The sequence below is a fragment of the Sipha flava genome, unplaced genomic scaffold (genome assembly GCF_003268045.1).
Source record: "Sipha flava isolate LNK unplaced genomic scaffold, YSA_version1 173_pilon_pilon, whole genome shotgun sequence".
Lineage (NCBI taxonomy): Eukaryota > Metazoa > Arthropoda > Insecta > Hemiptera > Aphididae > Sipha > Sipha flava.
Window position 1 is genome coordinate 1,117,347 of NW_020271974.1, and position 24,384 is coordinate 1,141,730.

A 24,384-nucleotide genomic window follows, 5' to 3' on the forward strand; every position below is an offset into this window, starting at 1 on the left:
AATTTAATGGCTTGCAACAAAAGAGATTATGGTTGTTATTAACGACATGATATCTACGAGCAGATAAAATGGCGTATGATCCCAGCCCGAGCTATTAATAATAATTAAATTAATTTAAACTGTTGATTTAGAGCGTGGGTATATTCGAGTAAAAATTATAATTGTACTCAAAATGATTATAAACAGCCTCACACAGAATGTAGTATGCATATTAATGATGCTTATTATATTATAAATCGACGCATGAAAATTATAGTCAATATTTACCACTCTCATGTGTATGAGTTTTTCTAAACGCTATAACATTACATTTTCATGTGTTTACGTGTATTTAATATTCAATTACTCTAATATTCTGCTAGATAATATTTTTTGAATTCATAACGCCCACCTTTACAGGTTGACTGTAAATATTTTATTGTCAAAATTCAGCCATTATATATTCATATTTTTAAATCATAGTTTTCCTTACATTATCGGGAAATATATACCTACTACAAAAGCTGTATAACATTTTTATACAAATAAAATATTTTGGAAAGTATACGCGAAAAAAGTAATTGGTATACTACTGAGTACTCATAAAAAAACACATTTTCATTCATATACCTATTTCATTCGATTATAAATATTGCATTGGTAATTATTGGATTTATGAACTTCAAGTTGCCTTATAAAACACTAATACGCATAATATTTCAAAAAATTTCAATTGTTTCAGTTGTACGCAAATTACGAATGTTATAACCGAATTTATTTACTTAAAAGTATCCCCACTCAGCTCAAAAGTACACATATAATTTGACTAAAAAAGATGCACTTTAAATCATCACAATTAGTTGTAGCTTTTCAGAATATCTCGAAGTAAATTATATTGACAACGAATCTTTTTTTTACCTACGATACTATTGTAATGTACTTCTTATCATTTTTTTTTTTTTTTATAAAAAGAACAAAAAGACCGCGGCAGCTCTGGCCATTGGTCAGACAGTGACTTAAATAAATTACATAGTTACATATTTACATGATTTTATACAATATAAAGTTATATTTCTTTAAATAAGGTAGATTTTTTTAGGAAAATAAATAGTTTTTGAGTTGCGGTTGGTTCAGGGCTGAAGATTTCGTATAAGTGGGTGGCTCCAAGGGTTATCATACGTTCTTGCTGGTTATTTCTGCATTCTGTGAAGATGTACTTGATGGTGAGTTGAACACGCAGGTAGTACAGTTGGGGGGATCCTCTCTTGTCATAAGGTGGCGGTGGGTTAGTAATGTATGGCCTATTCTTAGGCGGTTTCAAATTTTTTCTTGTCTTCTGGAACAACCGGGAGGAGGAGGCCATGGGAGTATTGATTTTTTTATTTCATTGAGTTTGGTTGATTGATTTGATCAATATCGTTGCCACTTTACGGCATTAAGATTTTTTATATATTTTTTTGCGTCGCTGTAGGTGAATCCTGGTACATTGATAGCTTTGGGTGATATGTGTGAATGTTTTGCGACCTCGTCGGCTTTTTCATTACCTGTTATATTGCAATATCCTGGAATCCACATGAAGGATATGTGTTTCCCGGCAGAACGTGCAATGTGACAAAAGTTGTGAATATTTCTAGCTATATCGGTAGGGTTATTTATATTTTTGAGGCTTGTTATTGCACTGAGTGAATCGCTTAGTATGATACAGCGTTTATCGTCGATGGATTAAAAGAAATATTTGATTGCTTCTAGTATAGCCATGGCTTCAGTGGTATATATTGAACATTTGTCAGATAGTTTAAGTTAGATTTCAGTGTCACTACATATGAGGTTCGGCATTGACTATGATTTCATTTAAGTGGTATTTATATATTTTGGGATTAGTGTCCTTTTTTGGGAGCTGATGTAGTTCGAGATTGATATCTAGGGAGATTGTCCAAGGTGGCTGAAAGCTGATAGTTGATGGTATGATCTGATCTAGGTTCAATTTGTCTTGTAAATTTTTGAATAGATTATTGGGAGATGAGGAGATTCTTTGTGGGGATCTATGGATTCTGGCTGTCAGTAGTGATTTTTGCTCAGCCCATCTTAGTGATAGGGAGGGTATTCCTGCTATATTGGATATGCTGTCTATAGGGCTGGATCCAAAAGCTCCTATTGCCAGGTGCATTCCTGAGTTGTGAAGATTTTCGAGCTTTTTTAGGTGGCATTGGATTGCTGACGAGAATAGAGGAGATCCATAATCTATTTAGGACAAAATTAGTGATTTGTGGATCTTGAGAAGTAGAGAGGAATGGGCTCCCCATGAGGTATGAGATAGCAATTTGATTATATTGAGACGATTGGTGCATGCTTGTTTTAGTTGTCGGATATGAGGTGCCCATGAACATTTTGAATCAAACGTTATACCGAGGATCTTAATATATTTGACATTTTTAATTATATGGTTGCCCAAACTAATTGACATTTTATTTTTGTTTTTGTTGTTGAATATAGTGAGTTTAGTTTTTTCAGCTGAAAATCTAAACCCTGATGAATTTGACCAATTTCTTAGTGAGTTTGTGACATCTTGTAGAATTTGTTTTATTGTTATTAGACTGCTGCTACGACATAAAATGGAGAAATCATCAGCGTACAGTATGGGAATGATTGGTTTTGGTGTTTGCTTGGAAATGTCATTAATGGCCAGCAGAAAAAGGATTACGGAAATTGAAGAACCCTGAGGAACTTCATTTTCTTGTATATATGTATCAGATAGGCAGTTTGATGATTTAACTTGGAATGAACGTTCAAGTAATAGGTTTTGGATGATGTTAAGTAGATTCTCTTTACATACTATTTTGTTAAGTATGTATAATATTCTTGGTCTCCAAGTGGTGTCGTAGGCCTTGGCAATATCGAAGCTGATCATGCCTAAACTTTGTTGCTATTAGCTATTTCAATTTCTCTTTTGATACTTAAGAGATTGTTTAGGGTGCTTCTATTTTGTCTGAAGCCATTTTGTTCGGGAGATATGTATTTAATTTTTTCAAGGAACCAGATGAGTCGACGATTAATGATTTTTTCAAGTAGCTTACATAGTGTGCTAAGTAAAGTGATGGGGCGATAGCTTTCGGTGAGATAATTATTCTTATTGGGCTTGAGGATTGGGATCACAAAACCATGTCTCCAGTATTTTGGAAATACGTTATTAACCCATATAGTGTTAAAGATGTCACGTAGGTGTTTGATACTGTTGAAGGGTAGATTTTGAATAAAAATATAAGGGATGCCATCTGGTCCAAGGCTTTTACTTTTGTTGGTTCTCAATACCATTTCCAATTCATCCATGGTTATTTGGGAGTTGATTAGGATTTGTGTGGTATCATTAGGGTCGATTGTGTTTGGTGGAGAGTAGTATCAATGGCGATTTATTAGGAATTCGTCATCGTAGTTGGAATTGCTTGAATTTTTTTGAAAATATTCTCCAATAGAATTTACCACTTCCTTTGGTGTTGGTATGAGTTTAGAGTTGTATAAAAGTTGAATATTGCTATATCGGTTGGTTACTTTGAAGAATTTAATTTTACTCCACACTACTGAGTAATCAGTCTGGTTATCTAAGCTAGATGTGAAGGTTTTCCAGGATATGGCTTTACTGAGTTTAACTAAAAATCTAGTGCACGCTCTATTTCGTTTTAATTCTACGAAATCATTTGGGTTGTGTGTGTTTTGGTAATTTTTAAGGGATTTGTTTTTATTTATAATAGATGTTCCTATTTCATTGTTCCACCATGGAACCTGAGGTCATTTTGGTTTGTTGTTGGCTAGTCCTATGGACATTTTTACAGTGTCAGTGATGAGTTTTGAGAATTGGTTTACATCATCATCGATGTTTTCTTTAGTAGGGGGTTCAAGTGTGGATATACTGTTTTCGATTAATGAATTTAAGAGGTTCCAATTAGCTTCTTTAACTTTCCATCTTGGCGGATAGCATAAGTCTTCTTTGTTTGACGAGTAAGTGAATGTTATTTGGATGGGAATGTGGTCGCTGCTGAAGATATCAGGTAGTACTTTCCATTCAAATTTATGTGCGAGGGAGGTATTATATATAGAAAGGTCGATAGCAGAAAATTTCCCGTCAGAGGGATTTATTCTGGTGGGCTGGCCGGTGTTTAATGTTACTAGATTGTCTTGAGTTAGGAGCTCTTCAATTATTTTTCCTCTTGTATCGGTTTTATGTGATCCCCAGATTGGGCTGTGGCTGTTGAAGTCCCCGACTATTATGAACGACTGTTGGAGTTGATGGGTGATATTTTCTATGTCAGTGAGTGTGAAATTTTTTTTATTGGGGAGGTAGAGGTTGCAGATTGTTATTTTATCATGGGGTAATGTTTTAGATACCGCAACAGCTTCTATTTCAGTGGTTATATGTATTTGTTCACTGGGGTATTCTTGACTGACGAAAATTGCTACGCCGCCGCTGGCTCGGTCGCACGTATTTCGGTTTTTTTTATATATGTTGTATTGAGATAATAAAGGATTGTTCTTGTCTGTGAGATTTGTCTCTTGTAGGCATATTATGGTGGACATGTAATCTTTAATAAGTAATTGGAGTTCTGCAAATGTTGAGTAGAACCCGTTCATATTCCATTGTATAATGTTTATCATATTGTTTTGAAACTATCGGAATCAATTTTATGGACTATTAGATTTATTATTTAACCAAAATCTTTCACTAAAAACTATGTTGACAATTTATGTATTCTTACATTTAAATAATGCAAATTAAATTATTATATTATCTCTTTAAAGTTTAACGATAAAATAAAATGAGCTCTTTGAACTTCGAAGTGCATTCCTACATTTTGTAGTTATTAACTTACTCTTACACATTGGAAAAGTAATCTCATATAAAAGGAAGATAATAATAATCAAAATGTATTGGTTCTTGGGATACAACCACACATAAATTAGTTTAAGTGAATGATATTTGCGATATAGTAAAACAAACATTAACCAAAAATGTTATTTTAAATCAATTTTGAGATTTAATAAATGTCAGTTCTCTTGAGATATTTTTTACATAGCTAAAAATGAAGCTAAATATGTACGCTTGTACATGTTGGTATTTTAAATCTCAACCTAACCTTGAACTTGATATTTCATTTTTAAATAAACTCAGAAATAAATTTCCGAAAAAGTGGGTCTTTCGCAGTTATTATGTTAGCGTAATAAAAAAAAAATATATAAATCGAAATTCCTAGATCGTATAAAATTTTACGACTGGGTGTAATTCAAAGAGTGGTGAATAATATTTATTACAGAATTGATTTTATATATTTGAAATCAATGGTATATTGATTTTAAAAAATGATTCTAAGTGAAAGAATTCGGATGGATCAAAATAGTATATTTAGCTAATTTTTTTAATTTTTTGACATTTTATCAGTGCTTTGCAATTTTTAAAAAAAATTTGTTAGAAATTTTATAAAATTACACCCCTAACGTACCCATAAGACAACGTAATAGTGATAATCTTAGCCATCATCTTGGTCAAAATAGTGTACAGTAAAAAATTTAATATCAAACGATGATAAGACTTATTTGAGACTTTCAAGAAAACATTTTTGTAATGGCTGTAAAGAAAACATAAAACATAGATACAAAAATAAAAATTTGGAAATACTAAAAGATAATTTTTTAATGAATTGGCTACATCTTATCCTGACGACAAAAATTACTAAAAGGTTCAAATTTAAATCTCGACGTCGATTGAAGTTTTTTACAATTTTTTTCTGATTTTCTCATTTATTCGGAAAATTGTAAGGAAATTCAAATACAACCTAACCTGACCCCTTTCACCCCAAATATATCAATTAGATACTGATAAACATATTTTACTTCTTATTTAGTAAGGAGCAAAGTTTCCACTTTTAGTCTAAATCGTAAATATTCTTCGTTTCACTCGGAATCTAAAAACCAGGAATTTTAAAAACTGAACAATGCATTGAAATAATTTCGTTAAATACCTGATACCTGGCAGATCGTTTGACGAGAAAAAAACATTGTTAACATAATTAATACGGTACCGTCGATGGTAACCGCGATAATATGAATAACTTGTTCAAAAAGTTATAACACATATACAGTGTTTAATGATTCGACGAGTAATAATCGTCAGAAATGCCGTTTTAATATTATTGAAAATAATCATCAATAATTCCGACGATGCTTCAACGTGAGGTAATATCATGGTAAAGGTTTACAACTGCGTATCGGCCGCCGTACACATAATGTAATACGATTTCCTATTAAACTGTTAAACGGTTCGACTACGGTACATAATTGTACAACGGTACAAAATATTTTCCATATTGTTATTCATCATATAATTCATATTACTATTGTTATTATGATTAATATTATTATAATTATTATTATTATTGTTATCATTGTATTGTCGTTTAAGGGTGGTACTGGATCGATCCGAACTTGGGCATGCCATACGACGCCGTGTACGTGTATTGTAACATGAGTAGCGGCGGAGAGACTTGCGTGTTTCCCGACATACACTCCAGTCAAATGCCTAACATACCATGGCGAAAAGAAGCCGACAAGACGGACTGGTACTCAAATCTACGGGGCGGTTTCAGGGTAGGTCATAAAATTGTTGCGCGCGCGGTAACGCGATATATTAACACCCAAGCGATGTGCGCGCATCCTATTATACGTCGGCATTTTCTCAAGGGCTGGCAACGCGAGTGATGGGGTGATATGAAAATAAGGTCTCGTAATGGCATGACACCGGCAATTATTGCGATTTGCCGCCACGCGCCGTGCAACGGAATCGTGTTTTATATTAGTTTCATCCTACGCCTGAAATAGTCCGGCAGGCCAAGGGTTGACCGGATACGCGTAGCTACAGTATCACGTAGAACCGAAAGGTACGCCTTGACAATATTCTGATGACAAAGAAAGGTGTTCATAAATCGAACTGCTGTATCTTGACCGAGCAGTGTCTTACGATTATCATTTTTTTTTTTTTTATGTTATTCGGAAATACGTAACGACTATGCAATATTAACTCGTAATTTTGATATTAATTATTATGTTGTAAATGGCGTTATGTCGTTTCATAAGGAATCCTTTAAGTCACTTTGTCGATCACGATACGCATACAAACGAAATGCAAAAACTAAAACTAAGATATATGCGATTAACGCAATTGTTCTAGTCGCACGACCGTTATACATGAGACTTTTTGTCTGTACGCCAATTACTTCGCTCTCACGTTCTCCTCCGAATTCGTTACACAATAACTCGGGCTGTTGTAATTTAATAAAATATTGTAAAATCAATTTGTAATAAATTACAGTTGTTATGACTGATAATAGTTTTGTCCTAAACAGTTATTATATTTTTTTATTTTTAAACAATAAAAAAAACCGACCTTAACATTTCTTAAATATTTTTTTTATATTAAATACATTTAAAAATAACAACGCCCTCATTGTCATAACAATAACTCATTTCGTCGAATTATAAAAACAAACGTTTATAAAAACAATTTTTTGGAAGAAGCTTTTGAAATTATTTTTAAAAATCGGTTGGAATAAACATCAATAATCTCGTTTATTTACATTGTTCAGGTTTACGAAACAAAAACGTTAAGTAGTATTGTATAAAAAAAAAATTGAAACATCTTTGAAAATCTTATAACTAGCAAATAAAATATACCTGTCAAATTTTACTCCAACTACAATTTCCACACGTTTGGCGCTCTTAGGCTTGCTGTATTTTTCCGATTATCATTGCGGTTTTTTTAAAACTTTTAACGAATTCAGAATGTTTAAATACGTTGTCCGTAAAAGACGATTCCGATTACGATACCGTGCATCTTATGGTAGACTTGAAAACCGTAAAACCATTTCAATCATTTAACACGTTTGAGACTCGTAATGCGTTCACTCGACATTACATATGTGATTCGATCAAAATCTAAGAGAAAAGAAAAAAAAAATTGAACGTAAATACCGCAAAAGAATAATCCAATGTTAAGACGTCCATTTTCCACTTACCACGTTGTAAACACATACCGCGGTAGCAATCACTACATAATATTATAATATCATCGCGGGCGGAAAAACAGAGATAAACTTCCGGTAATCCCCGGCACCCGTACCATTAACCGCCGGCCGACGCTCTCGCGATATTATCGTTGATCAAATTACATTTTAACCGTCGTGGTTGTCAGCACCGTGTGATTTCGCGGCAAAACTTTTCTTCTCCGCCGCCCTGTGGGAAGACGTGCGCACCATAAAAATAATCGTTTTATGCTCTGCTCTCCGGTGATGACTTTACGGGACGGAAATCCCTCGGGAAAAGTTCTAGAAGGTTTAGCCATATTTCGAGTTTCAACCGGCAATCAGCAGCTACCATCTTCGGTATTAACGGTCACCACGGTAGGTACACGACGCGTGATTGGACGAAGGAAAAATCGTTCATATCCATATTTTCGTCGTACTGAACCGGTACGTTTATAATTACGTCTTTTGCACGTAACCAAACCGTATGGATATTATTATTATGATTGTTTTTGACAACTCTTGATTTGATTTCATCGTAACAATATTCCGCTGTGTGACGGAGTATTGAATCTTCAATTTTCACCGAGAGCTGGAGGCGTTTATAATGTGGTATTCGGCCGAAACTGCGAAACAATAACTGTAAAAATCACGAATTAATAACGGCGAAAATAAAAACAGCGAATTTTAAAAAAGAGCGAAAATATACGATTAGGCATTTAGTGAAAAAATGATAAGCTATAACTTTTACAATGTTCATTAGTATTAAAATTTGTAACTAACGAATGCAGTTTTTTAGCACAGTCCTTGTACTTTTTTTTTTCTGTGGTTATTCTCCAGCATTATACTGTTCTCGTTTTAATTATTATAAATTTTGAATTTTCTTTATTTCATCAATAAATATCCATGTAGTAGGGTGGATTCCTCCTAAAGAATATTTATTATATCATTAAAAATACTTATTATTAATAAAATAAGTTATAGTTTTATAAATTTTGAAACTTATCTAAGTACTATATTAAAACGTATAATATTCAAATTAGAAATTAGAAAAAAAAACTGCGATTTCGCTATTATCAATTCGCAATTTTTACATTCGTGGTTATTTATTTCGTTATTTTGGCATAGACCCTTATTATGTATATAATAGTATATAAAAACAAATTATTTGACCGCTACCCTACACAATACTATGCAGTTATCCTTGTCCTGATAATATGTGTTCCGACTTATGTGTACCATAAAAGAAGGAAAAAACATAACACAAGATCTATAGCCCAATGTCCTTCGTATGTGATTTTAAATGGTCTCGGGTAAATGCGAAACGCAGTACTGCACATCTTTTTCCATACATCGACAGTCAAAAACTACGTTTAGCAAACGATACCTAATACTAATTTAACGGTTTTGATTTCATTTTTCATTTTACGGTAATATAACCGTCGTAAACTCCGACGCGGTTGTTCCAACCTCTAATGTTTTTAATTAATTTGTTTTTTCAGTTTATTCATAATTTATTTATTGTAATAATCGAATAAAAAAGTTTTGTAATTATTGTAATCTGTTTTAATCTTATAATTTATTAATCCATCGATATACAGCTATTGCATGCTATATCTGACACACTAATTTTAACAACTATGACCTTGTATATTTGTGGTTTTTGTAACACAGAAAAACTTATAAATAATAATAATAAAAAGAAAATTAGACTACTTGAATACAAGTATAATCCCACCATAGTGACAAAATTCTTATCATATTTTTACGTATTTCTATTTTCATTTCTACTGGCTTTTGGAAGTTTTAAATAGTATTACTAATTCTTTAAAGATAACATATGACTGCACATTTTTATTTTTAGACCGTTTATATGAAATCAAAAATCAATTATTTTATTTACACTTGTATCACACTGAACCCTATTTTCAACTGAAAATCCAACCAAATGATAACTTAGTATGTCATTTGTGAGACATTTTTTTTTTTTAATTTACGAAACAAGCATTATAATAAAAACAAAATAATCATTTTATCGTGATTTTAAAAATGCATTTTTGCAATACACCACTTTATTTTAATTTTTTTTTTTTCGTAATAGTTTAAGTTAATATTGAATTTAAAATAATTATTATAATATATGCATAGTACTTTGAGTAAAGTATAATTCAATAATAATATTTAAAATTTGTATAAACTCTACTTTAATAGACATTTAACTTATTAATATAATATTCACTGTAAATATTTTAAGAAAAGACAGAGTGTTTAGCTATTAGGTACTACCAAAAATTCATCGAATAAGTAAATTACAAATGGTTTCATCAAAAATACTCATCAGTAACGCTACATATCTCCAATAACATTTCTCAGGCTATCCTATTTACACCTTTCGAAAGTGAATCTGCAAAACAACACTAAAAAACAATTTCACAAACAATACCATATCGACTTTAACTCTTTAATTCAAAAGTTATCCTCAAACTTCTTTCGAGGTAATTCTATAAGGAGATTTAAGCAAATATGGCCCAAAGATTTTTTAGTAGGTAAATAAGCTGGTGGTGTAATATACAGGCATGTAACTAGAACATTTTTATTAGGGGGTCAAAAAATTTAGGCCCTTATATCGTTTTCCAAGCCTGGGCAAGTTAATAATAATTTTAAACTGAGTTAAATTAAAAGTTATATGAAAATTTTCAAATAACTTATTAACTTAAATTGAGATATTATAATTTATTTAATTTTAATATACCTATATATATTTTTACCCAGTAATATGGTTTTAAATAATAAAAATCATAAATATTGTTGAATACCAGAAATAGCCAATAGCTTTTCTATACATAGAATTAGATTATTGAGTATTGATGAATATCATTATGTAATAGGTACCAAATATACAAAATACCGAATATAATCTTTTGATTTTTTAATATAATAGATAGGTATTATAATTTTTTTTTTTTTTAATTATTAAATAAAATAACATTAAAAATAATTCAATTTGTCCATTCACGCCGCGTTTTTCGTATTTATTGGATAATAGAAAAAATTTGAATACGCTCGATAGTCGCAGCAACGAGTTCATCGTGATTGCCTCATTAATGATAGCGATAACGAATAACAAGTGACGATTAATCGAGTTTCTACTGTATATCATAGTATAACATAAAATATATAATAATTAAAATCATAATAAATTGTTCAATCGAATATTTTTGGCAATGAATATACTTAATGAGCAAAAACTAAGCCCACCTAATCCCTCCCCCTTGCTACGTGCCTGATTATATAGTATATAAGTACATGATTATAAAATAAATTGTTTTTATTCCTTTCACAAAAAAAAAAAATAATAATAATAGTATATAATAAACATTATATTAAGACCATAAAAGTACTGTCACTGAATAAATTTCAATGCAAGCATTCATCCAAAATAATATAGTATTATTTATATAGATAGGAATTCTTTATAAATACTTATTATTATGTATAATATTGTTTGTATTTCTATAATAACTAATGCTAATTGTACCGTAGGTGTATAAATTGTATAATTTTCTAAATTAAAGAAAAATAATAAATAAATCGAATCATAAAAAATATCTCAGAAAAAATAATACACTGTTGCTAAATAATAAATAGTTATTTTTATATTCTTATTATATAAAAAATTTATCATAAAATTATGTCCATAAAATTCGAACTCTTATTCATATCTTAGAGCTAAAAACTAGACATCATGAGTATTAATAGTTTTTTTTTTTTGTTCTCTCGGACATAACTTTTCAATATTTAAATAAGATCAAGCACCAATGAATTTAAGAAATATTTAAATATCAGTTCTTAAAGCATTATTTCAAAAATTGTATGGTATCAGTTTTGTTAATTTTTATTTATTTATTTTTATTCCTTAAAACTTTTATTTATAATAAAATGATAAAGATTTTTTTGGGATTTCATAATTTTTGAAAAGAACAAATTTAATGTATTTTTAAATCAATTTTTAGCGTATTTTTGAATACGTTATTATATAAATCCTTGAAAACTAAGTTATAAATACGACATATAGATTAATTTTATTTTCTCAAGTAAAACACAGGTTGCACTTAACCATTTTGAAATGAGTTGTACTCTGTCAAAATGTTTGTAATGGCTTATAAGGTTCAGTAAAAGAAGATTAACGTAAAACCACGTTATTATCATTTTTCGTTTAATTTTAAGTCTTCAGCTTTAATACTAAAATTTATTACTACGATCATAATTTTACTGTACATCATTTGTCAAGCTGTTTATTAGTTTCGAAAAATGACACTCCATTTATTTTTTTTTTTTTTTACAATTTTGTTTGAATTTCTAATTTAAATTTATTTAATCGTGTTTTTCCACCCCATTTCAAACAACGATGAATGTTTAATTATAGTACATGTCTCGTGGGTAACTTAAAAAAAGAAATTCTGAAAATCAGTAAAATTAAGATTTATGCACCACGTATTCCAAACTCAAAATATCGTCTAAAATAATACCCATAAGAACGAATAAGTATATTTACTTAATTTCCAAACATTTATTATAAATTTTTTTTAAAATGCTACCATTATAAATCATAAAATCAACCAACAAATATGGGTTTCTTACCCAAGGGAAGAACGTTTGAAAGGCTATTGTCTTTTAGAAGTTATTTGTCTAAAAATTATGTTAAGCAAAAAACCACCATGATCACTCGTAATCATTTTTATACTAAAATAACTTGAAGAACCTTTTATTTCTGTTGCTATGGACTTGATAAAAAATAAATAGTTTGATTTTTACGTGTAATTTTTTTTAATAAACATGGATATGTATTTAACAACTTTTTTTTTTCTATCAAGCTCATTTTAATATTTTTAGAAATATCGGTTTTTCTATTTCATAATAGGCTAAGTGAAATCTCTCTTGTTTCAAGTGATTTATACTGTATCACTGATTATTTTTATCATACGTATATTTTAAAACGTCCGACTAATCTCATTTTTAAATATTTGTTTTATCAAAAGTTTTTTAATTACAAAGATAGATTATATGAAAAATATAACAATCGACTATTTTTGAATATTTAATAAAAATGGAAAATTACATTTACAATCTTAAAAATTCTGAAAACTTATTAACTCAACTAAAAAGTTTTAAGACTATGGTGGTAGTAGGCTATATTGTTGAATATTATAAATTTCATAAGTTATCGGTAGATAGTCGATACTAATTTAATATAAAATTTCCAATCTCTATTCCGTACATCAATGCCAGAGTTCATTAACAATACTTTAACAAACTAATCGTTTTATAAGGTTGGAATATTGTATTCTTCATAACACATATCGGCCACTCAGAAAATAATATTACGGTTTAATAATAAAATATTTCTTTTAAATACATATTCATATTGCATTCATTTGAATTCATTAAAATTTACTATTTCTGTGCAGTACTGTTTGGAAATTAATTTCAGTTTATATCAAATACACTTACGTAAGATACATGATATTTTTTGAAAAATGTATTATTATAATTTCGTTTGAAGTCATAAAATAGCAGATAACATTTTTTTCTATTAAAGCTTGATAATACGTTATTAATGTTGAAGTGGACTTACTGGCGTTTTTAAAATCATATTTAATACATAAAGTATTACACATTATTATCATTACAAACCAGAACTGGCAGTCAGCCATTACGATTATCCATCATATAAGTGTTACATCTGTAGTTATTTGTCAAACATTTGATTTAGTACTTTACCTGAGAATTTTAAAATAAATTCTAATAATTAAATTGAAAAATTCAATTTTCACTGAAACTATATTTAATTACTACCACAATAAATTAAATTCGAGTTATCCCTGAAATTAATTTTTTTCCGAGTTATCTATTGTAAACAATAAGTGTATCGATAGATTACGATTTAATTATAATGATTATAATTTTTTATTTATTTATTTGTTTTTTTATAGAAAAAATGTTATACTTTACTGCCCTATCTTTATTTAAAAGTTGTAGAGTTCAGACGAGCAAAGCATCGCATCAATATTCCCCTTTCGTCAAAAACTTTAAATGATGATGTAGGTTACTACTGGTTTAATTTTCCATTCGTATATTACGTACCGACATATTTTGCTCGTGATAATTTCGCTTCCACATATTATACATAATACAAATGACAATATTTATACAACTCGTGCTTTGACATATCTCTAGATCACGTACGAAGCGGTAGGTCCGGTGCAGATGAACTTCTTGCGACTGCTCAGCCAAAACGGATATCAAAACTTCACGTACACATGCATAAATAGCGCGGCCTGGTTCAACTCCAAGTCTAATTCGTACGACATGGCGGTCAAGTTTATGGGCGAGGATTCGGTTCAGTTCTCGTCAGAGCCGGGATCGCCGAAAGTGGACGTTCTGGTCGACGGATGTAAGGTACGTAACTGTATTTTGATAATTGTGTTCAGTCGCTGGTTGCGTCGTTGGACCGTGTTCATAATTAAAACGCGACAATAATTATAACACTGGTTTAGATATTGATTTTGTTTCCCGACTTTTTTTTACTTTGTTATATCTTATTAGAACGAGGTTGCATTAGACAAAAATAGTAAGTAGTGGAATCCTTATTTCCGTTCCTTAAGTACGCTGCGACAAATAACTCCTCAAGTTCTCATTTCGATGCGATTAAAAACAGTAATTTTTGGTAGGAATTATTTGTCATGGAAGTTTCAAAGTGTTGCAATCAAATAAAGGGTTTCGTTATCATAATTAATGTATAACACTGTTTAACGGAGATGATATAATAAGCTTGTTCAGTAGTTTTTTCGGATAATCGTACACCAACATAAATTAGATATTCTTTTATCTTACTTCAAGGCATTTATATGGATACATTAAATGCACGTTCACCAAGACCTATTGACGAATGTTATTTCCATTAAAATGATTAACTGATTCATGCCAATTTACTGATCAGCCAATAAAACTATCAGGCATATGCTCGACAGAAAAATTCAAAAGAAAAAAAGTGTTTAACGTAACCTCTAATATGAAACTGTACTCGGAAAATTAAAAAATAAATATCCAACGAATTACATTTCCATCGAAATACATACGATAGGTAAAATGGTCATGAAGTTAGCCCCCCCCACTTTGACCGATTCACTTCAGACCACCGCCAATATTTAGCAAATTAATTGCAAATAATTGCAAATTCATTTTTAGAATTTGCAAATCAAGTGCAAAGTCACAAATTAAAAAATAGGTTTTGGGGGGGCTAACTTCATTCAGCCCCCCCAATTTGTCCGATCCGTTCCAAACCAACGTCAATATTTAGCAAATTAATTGCAAATAATTGCAAATTCACTTTTAAAATTTGCAAATCAAAATTGTAATTTTGGCGAATTATTTTGCAAATTTTGTCAGCCCCCCCACTTTGACCGATTCACTTCAAACTACTGCCAATATTTAGCAAATTAATTGCAAATAATTGCAAATTCACTTTTAAAATTTGCAAATCAAAATTGTAATTTTGGTGAATTTTTTTGCAAATTTTGTCAGCCCCACTTTGTCCGATGTATTCCAAACCGACGTCAATATTTAGCAAATTAATTGCAAATGAATTTTTAGAATTTGCAAATCAAAATTATAGTGTAGGTAAAATTGTATTTGTATTATATATTGTTAAAATTCATATTAATTATTTTCATAAAAATTAAATTATAATGATCAAAAAGGTTTTTTAGAAATAATTAATTGAAATAATGTATCTATAAGAGTAATAAAACTATTTAATAATAATGATAAATAAATATACAATTAATGCATTTAACTGGAATTATGTTAAATTACTTACAAAACTGTCGAAGCAGTTGTTAATTTTTTATTGGATATATTTACCCTTTTTGGGACACTCACTATATTAAAAAGTGATAACGGACGAATAATGACGATAACAATAAACTAAAAGATTTATTAATTATTATCAATACCAAATTGCAGTATTCCACTTAGTTTTACGGTTTCCATTTTTAAAATTAATCTGCAGTGATATAATGATATTTAAACAAATTTAACAAATTTAAACATTTAACAATCAAATAGTCAAATAGACCAAGTCATGTTCTTCTGGAGATAAAAAAATAAATGAAAATATTTTGAATGATATAAAATAAAAATGTACAATAATTAAAAATAGCCCGATGTAAAATTATGTAAAAATATATACAAAATTATTAATGCTATATATTGTTGTGTAGAATTAAGTATAGTTCACAATTATTATTTTAAACAAAATAACGAATTAATATAAATTAACTGTAAACTCCAGTTATCGACGTTAAATAATTGCATAACAATTGAATCGAAATAATTTTCGAATGTTGTAGTGATAAAAATAGCATCTATTGTTGAAGACGATCCGATAAAGCATGATGGTTTAGGAAATGGCCAACACCTATCTGCTGATCGACAAGGCGACGTCGGCACATTGCACAATACATTGATGAACCATGAGCCAATGAGCCATGATTATATTATTATGGACCAGAATTATATACAACTAAAAAGTATTTAAATCCTATGGTGCAAATATAATGCGTAATAAAATTACAAAATATGCAACAATATTATATGCATAAACAAATTTAAAATGTGCAGCAGGATAGGCTTTTATTTAATTTTATATTTGATAAATAATAATATTAAGGTAATTAATCAGTATTTATAAATATATTAGATAATAAAGCAGATCTAACTAAAGATCTGACCCACGTTACTATTTTATTTTTTTAATAGAAATTAGATATAAAAAATAATAGAAATATTATTTTCGATTACAGACAATTTGTAAATGACAATCTAATCTTTAAAATTAATAAATCATTTTCAAATAATATGCAATATATAATTTGGTCAATGATATAAGTTTGATTTGAACCGAATATTTTAATTCCAGACTCTAGCTATGAAAAATACGAAATGTATACAAGTAATGAGAACGAAAATGTATATCTGCATAAATTCATAAAAACATAAAATAGGTTTCCAACTATGAAAACTCAATTTTTAATAATTACAATTATTGTATGATGATATTTTGAAGTCGATCGGACAAAGTAGGGGGAGGGGGCTGACAAAATTCGCAAAATAATTCGCCAAAATTACAATTTTGATTTGCAAATTTTAAAAATGAATTTGCAATTATTTGCAATTAATTTGCTAAATATTGGCGGTGATCTGAAGTGAATCGATCAAAGTGGGGGGGGCTAACTTCATGGCCATATAGGTAAATCTGTACCATAGTCTCGTATTCTCGATCTTTATAGTACGTGGTCTAGATAAAACCATTTTTTTTTCGCAATATCCACACACTCGACTAAGGACCAAGCGAAATAAAAATATTTTCCAGAATTTCAATAATCCTTCCGGCACTTCAAATCACATTTTTTCTTCATTATTATTCGTATCATTACCCGTCCGCTCTTTAGTACGCACTTAATCCACTTGTTAGTCGGTCGCTAACATTTTTGTTAATTTCCTATCCGCCGGATCACGTATGCAAACCAAGCATTATTTGTCTTTTGATTAAAACGTGTTTTTCTTATCGTTTTAACTCCATTAAAAAATCTACCATTTTATTTATAATATCCAAGAACCGTCGATAATAAGTTCTGTAACGTTCCATAGTTAATCTTATTGTTATTAAAATAATGATTGCTATTTGACACTCAACTTAATTAATTTTGTTACACGTTCAAACTTGCACGTAAAACTGTAAGTTTAACACCGGACACCTAGTAAAATACAGATGTTTAAGTGTCCCTTTACGGGATGTAACAGTTTGGGATTTTCAATCAAATACAAATATTAATAACTCACGTGTATGGTTTTTGTATATATATATATATATTATACATCGTTATTTATACGTGTTCCTGCAATGTTAATCGCTTTATAAACTGAATTTTTTTTAAAAAATATTTATTAAAATTTAGGTCCATATTTGTGTGTCCTGTAATGTCTAAAACGACTTCGGACTTCAACAATATAACTTTATAAAACGAAGTGTGAGTCTTTTCATATGTACCGTATTGAACGCGCGTATAAATTAAAATAGTTTATTCGATCAAGTTGTATTAATATTATTATTATTATTATTATTATTATTATTAGTAATATTATTTATTATATAATATTTTAAATTTATTTTCTGAGAATTCTGACCACAATATGATTGTATACCGATTATTTTCATTGCTTTATGTAAATAACTGAGAATTGATTTATCATTCCCGTAAATTAATATACCATCACCATATCTATTGAGGTTATGACTTTTTTATTATATTTTCAATAGTTTTCATCCAATAACTCTGTTGTAAATTGTCCGTGTATTATAGTATTACGGCATCAAATGTTATCAAGAAATAAAAATTGTAATATTTTTACTATTGTTTCATTGTTGTATCAAAATTCTTAATGTCTTATTTCTAAGTACCAGTTACATGTTAATTTGTAATGGCATTTTATAGCAACTTTCATAAATAAATGATTATATTTTCTTAATAATTACTGTTATACTGTTATACACAATTTTTGGAACATAGATCAAGTTTTCAACCAGAATTTAAATACATTTCAAATTGAATAGTTCTAAGCTTAATTCGTGTGGTTGATACTATTTGAAAAGTAATAGTTTCATTGGGATTCATAATTATTCAATCACAAACAAATAGAAAATATAATATTTAAATATAATTTCAGCAATGGTTAACTAATTCAAAGGAAAAATCTAGGATAAACGATTCTTCAATAGTTTATGATTTAATTTTGAGGTGTATAAGCTCGTTAAACCGAATACGAATATTGTTGTAACTTGTATACCTACATTGCCTTTTGGGAAATTATATTTATAAATAAACGAATTACACAAATATTGAAAATACACAGAAAATACAATAAATACGTATTTTAAGTAATTTAAATATTATATTAAAATCAAAATCATCGAAGGCTCGAAATGGTTTATGATTAAATTTGCATTTAATAAGCACGAAATTACTTTTCATTAGTTATTCATCTATAATTTTTCATTATTTACATTATCACTGGTGATGATTGCAGATTGATATTTGAACTGTTAAATGTCAATAAAACGTTTTATTTTCTTTAAAATTATCATACTGTTATAATTGATTGAATATTATGCTCTAGCATAATTTTGCTAAGTCAATTTGTTTAACAGATAGGAATTTCGTAATTTGTGGAATTTCGCACGTTGAGTATAAATTAAAGTTTTAAATTTTTCTGCTATTCTTTAGCTATATAGATATACGTTATTTAATTATAGTTAATTAATAAACTACGGTTCTATGAAAAAATATATAAAATATGTTTAATCTTTATTAATTGTACAATGTACTTATACGTAGATTTTTGGCACCCCGAAAAATATGACTAATATATATAAATGTTTCGATATTTAAATATGATGATGCCAAGGCTGTCAAAATATATATAATATATATATATTTATTATATATTATTATATTATATTTATTATATATATATTATATATGTATACCTAATATATAAAAATTTTATCAGATTATATACGAGTATTTAATACTGAACAAAAATCTAAAGTAAATAATTGTTAAACAACAAAAATAAATCATACCATCTATTATTATCCGTCGTTTTCCTTTTTTTTAAAAATTGTCAAAAACTTGTATTTGTAATTTGAGGTAATAATTCAAGTGATGGATCTGTCGTCCTTCTTGATCTTGTTATGTGAACTTTGAATACTTATGATTGTGTGAGAAAAAACTCAATTTAATAATTCCATGTACTTAATTTTTTTTTTACTTCCAGACAAGAAAATCGAAAAGTGAAACCGTATTCGAAATTCGAACCAACAAGTTGAACAGTCTACCCCTCACAGACTTCTACCCAGTCGACTATGGGTTGCCACACCAAGCGTTTGGTTTTGAAGTAGGACCCGTGTGTTTCAAATGACACCCTCGTTCGCGATAATCGATTTTATGTGTTCAAACTATTATTATTATGATATTTTCTTTTTTATGCTTGATTTATATTATTAATATTATTGTGTATTTAGTTTTATCGTACGATGAACATTTCAATACTCTCTATAAAAAAATATATACTTGTTTTATTTTATTTATTTTTTTATGTGCTTTTGAGTAATAAACAAATATAATAATATATTATATTATATTATAATCTACAATTGCCGCCTAGACTCATTAATAAATGAACTCTTGAAGCATGTTTTATTACGTGCTTATAACATGAAATAACGGCTATCGTAAACCGTGAAACGTTTTGTTGACACTGTTTTGAGACATATTTAGGAGGTACAAAAGGGACGGGGTTCAGTTGGTTATACTGTATGGGTGGAACATTTTTCTATAGATATAGTGTTGAATAGTCGAGGGAATGAATAACAAAAATTGACTTAATTTCGGTTTATGGTACCGAAGTCTCCTAATACGCGTCTACATTTTGAAAACGTGCAATAATTGTAAGACTGTTTTCTTATTTTTATTATTATTTATTTATTATTATATTTACTATCTATTATTTATCTGTTTAAAAATTCAAATAATAATATAATCAAAATAATTGCGAATGATCTGAGACATGCTCAGGAATTTTGAACGGTTAAAGAAGGTTAAAGTGGAAGGATTAAAACGTTATTCATTATTCATGTAAAAATCAATATCAAAATGTGATATATTTTATAAAATATACATATACGAGTATAATATTTGTTAAATTTAGCTCTTAAATTAAAATTGTTTTAAAAGATTAAATTTGAAGGTTTCTTAGTTAATCAGGTGAGATATGTTATTTTTACCTTAGATTCTTTATCGGTTATGTTTTCAAGTAGTTTTTAAATAATAGAAACAATAGCTTCAGCTTGATGAAATGCTTATTTGAAGTCGAGGTCAACTTTTTCCGAAAGTTTACGCAAAGTAAAACGATATGATAATAACTATTTATGAAAGAGAAATGTTTTAAATTTTAGTTGAAAATAATAGTTAAATTGGAATACAAATATATAATGATAATTATTAATATTTACATACTCTGATTTACAATTACAGAATATTATAATTACTAATATGTAATTCTACAGCAATACATTATGATGTACTTTTCACTTAATATGAGATCAGAGATATCTTATCTAATAAACTATATTGCGATGACGCGGTAGCCGATGTAAAACAAGGTTTATAGATAAAATATAAACTTTGGGTATAAATTAGTGTTTAGGCGTGTTATCATTCGAGGTTATAATTAAAATCAAATCTGTATACCTAAGTATATCTATATTGTTAATCATGATAGTGACAAAACTAAAAAAAAAAAGTGTTTAGGAAATGTCTTGGTAAATGTCATATCCTCATTTGATATAAGAATGGAGGAAATATAGTTTTAAGTAATACCAATAAATAGTTATAACAGAAAACTATGGGGGTTTGAGGGAATTGAACCCCCTAAACTTTATCCGCTTGATCAAGCCTATGCAAATGACGTTTGGGCCATCGCAAACGTTTGTTTTCTGTATTTATAGTGGTACAATGTTTCCTTTTTGATTGGCTGTTAATTAATAATAATCACATTTAATTAACACTTACTTTAAATGATTTTAAAAAATATAATATTAATAATTAATGTTGTTACTCCTGATTTTTTTTTTTTTTTTAACTAGGAACTTATTCTGTTAGTCTGATAATTACAATCATTAATAGCTCGTAATACTAGCTTGATTTAATTCGTTTCACTTCCTTCATTAAAGGTTATTTTGTAATATAATTTATATACGAACAAACTTTTATTAAAATACGAAAAACTAATTAAACAGTATATATGACTTGAGGTATCACCATTGTTCAGTTCAAGTTTCACTAATTTCAAACAAACGGACTCACCACCCCGGTGTCATAAAACTATTCACGTTGATGTGTTATACGTTGTATTATGTAAATTACTAAACGTTTCTCTGATGCGTAAAATATGTCATGAATACGAGTTAGACTCCTTGCCACGATGACTAATGTGCAAACCGAAACTATTTCTAATATCGGGGATCAAGCGTTAGCTTATCGACCGAAAACCATTAGTCGTACAGTTCGATATACACAACTATAGCATTAAATCACCGCCGAAATGTATGCTAGGCGCAACGAAGCATATGGAAACACTATTACGAGTATACTACGATAATATTCAGATACCACAATTTTCCATCATTATAGTTATTATTACAATCATCAACAATTGTTCGATGCTCAAATATCTAATGCACGTCTATTGCTACGGATATACTATATTAGATTACATTTAATTGTTGGACTAAATATAGCTCTGTATTACTGTGCGTTTATAAATCTACTCAAATTTCAATATTTATATATTAATATATCAATATTATATAAATATAATTTGTATGTATAATCTAAAAAGACTAAAACGTATTTTTCAGGAGGTTTTTGTTAAAAACGTTGCTCTAAAAAAAAAAAAAAAAATAATGAAAAGATTGGTTGGTATTGTACTTTACATTACAATTTTGCAAATAACCTCGCTGATTATCAGCTACTTTAGCTACTAATATAATTTTCATAAAATATTTATTTATTTTCTATCTTATAATAGATTTACGAAATATATTTATTTTTCATTCCGAATTTTAACAAATACATAAAAAACATCACTCCCGCTAAAACCTATTATACAAGATTTTTATTCCTAAGAAAAAAAATCTAAATCATTTGTATTTGATTTAAAAAAAAAAAAAAAATTCTATCATATAATTTAATGTTTCAAGTTCACAGACATATAAAAGTAAATATTGTTTATGGAATATTTAATATTGTAATACATTTTCGTGAATGAAGAAACCAAAAATGGGAGAAAAAACTTCTAATTACTTTAAAATTTCAAATAATTCCGTATAATTTCATACTTAAACATGAAAATTGAAGTTTTGCATTTTTATAAAAAAAAGATTATATATAATAAAATAAATAAAAATAAAATATGCAAGACTTATATTGTTTTATACGAGTGAGATTAGTCAACTAGCAGAGTGGTCTTAAAAATGCGCTGATCGGAAGAAAAAACTTTATAATATAGTTTTAGAAAGCGATGGGTTCGAGGAAAATACTTACAAAGTGTGGTCAAAACTTACTAAGCTCGGAAAAGTTTAGTTTACATACGGAATATTTTCAACTTTCCTTTAAACCTCATCACAATTACAAGAGCGAAACAAAACAATTATTAATCCCTCAGACTACTATACATATAGACAACAATCGAAGTGTACTTGTCGAATGAATTGATTTTTCACTGTCAACAAAAATAAATTATATATACAGTCAACTCGTGGTATAACGATGTTCTATGTAACAAAAATCTCGATATAACGTATAAAACTGTCGGACCCTTGAAAACCTCATGATATAACGAAAAATTAAATGTATTTTGGTCCTCTCGATATTACAAAGATTTTTTGACTAAAGTTCATGCAATGTAACGAATTTTTACAATTTTGGAGATTGAAACTGCACATTTTACGAGTTTGATTCGGCCATTCTTATGCGATAGGATAATGTTCATGTATCGTTTATATGATACACGTCTCTTAAATGTAAATTTTATTAAATATAAATAAAAATTTGTTGCTACCGACAAAGGTTTGGTCATCTGTGGAGTTCTCAATGACGATGTGATTTTGAATAAAGCTGATGACGAAGAGCCCCCGTAAGCTCGAATGAAGCAAAATTAGGTCTTCGCGCCGTCTTAAGTTTTTTACAAAAACATGATATTGACGACAGTGTATTTTGTAATATTCTAAATTTGGACATCAATATTAATCGCGTAAGAGCAAATAGATACACACAAAAAAAAATAACCTATTTTTTAAAAAAATAAATAAGTATGTATGCAATAAACAAAAAATGTATGGATGTATCTAATAAAATATTTAATAATAATCTAATATTTTTTGTAGGTATGTAATTATAAAAATCTAATAAAATCTAAATTTTCTTTTAAATATCGTTTAAACAAATTTTGTTGATTTATGCTTTTGATATAATAAATTTCGATGTAATGAACTTTCGATATAACGAACTTTTTGCTTGGTCCCTTGAAATTCGTTATATCACGAGTTGACTGTATATACATATACATATATATATATATATATATATATATGATAACTTTTCAACGGAGAAAAAATAGTGAAATTACATTGATAAGTATTTAAAAGACCCATATTCGG

General features: G+C 28.7%; 1 protein-coding gene across 1 annotated transcript in view; it reads left to right on the forward strand.

The window, feature by feature from the left end:
* Positions 1–20,249, forward strand: part of LOC112680080 (collagen alpha-1(V) chain-like) — a 91,589-nt gene extending 71,340 nt beyond the window's left edge. The window contains exons 53-55 of the mRNA XM_025550074.1: positions 6,428–6,612; positions 14,280–14,501; positions 19,941–20,249. Of these exons, the coding sequence (XP_025405859.1) occupies positions 6,428–6,612; positions 14,280–14,501; positions 19,941–20,084 (551 nt within the window). The 3' untranslated portion in view covers positions 20,085–20,249. The remainder of the gene's footprint in view (positions 1–6,427; positions 6,613–14,279; positions 14,502–19,940) is intronic.
* The last annotated feature ends 4,135 nt before the right edge of the window (positions 20,250–24,384 follow it).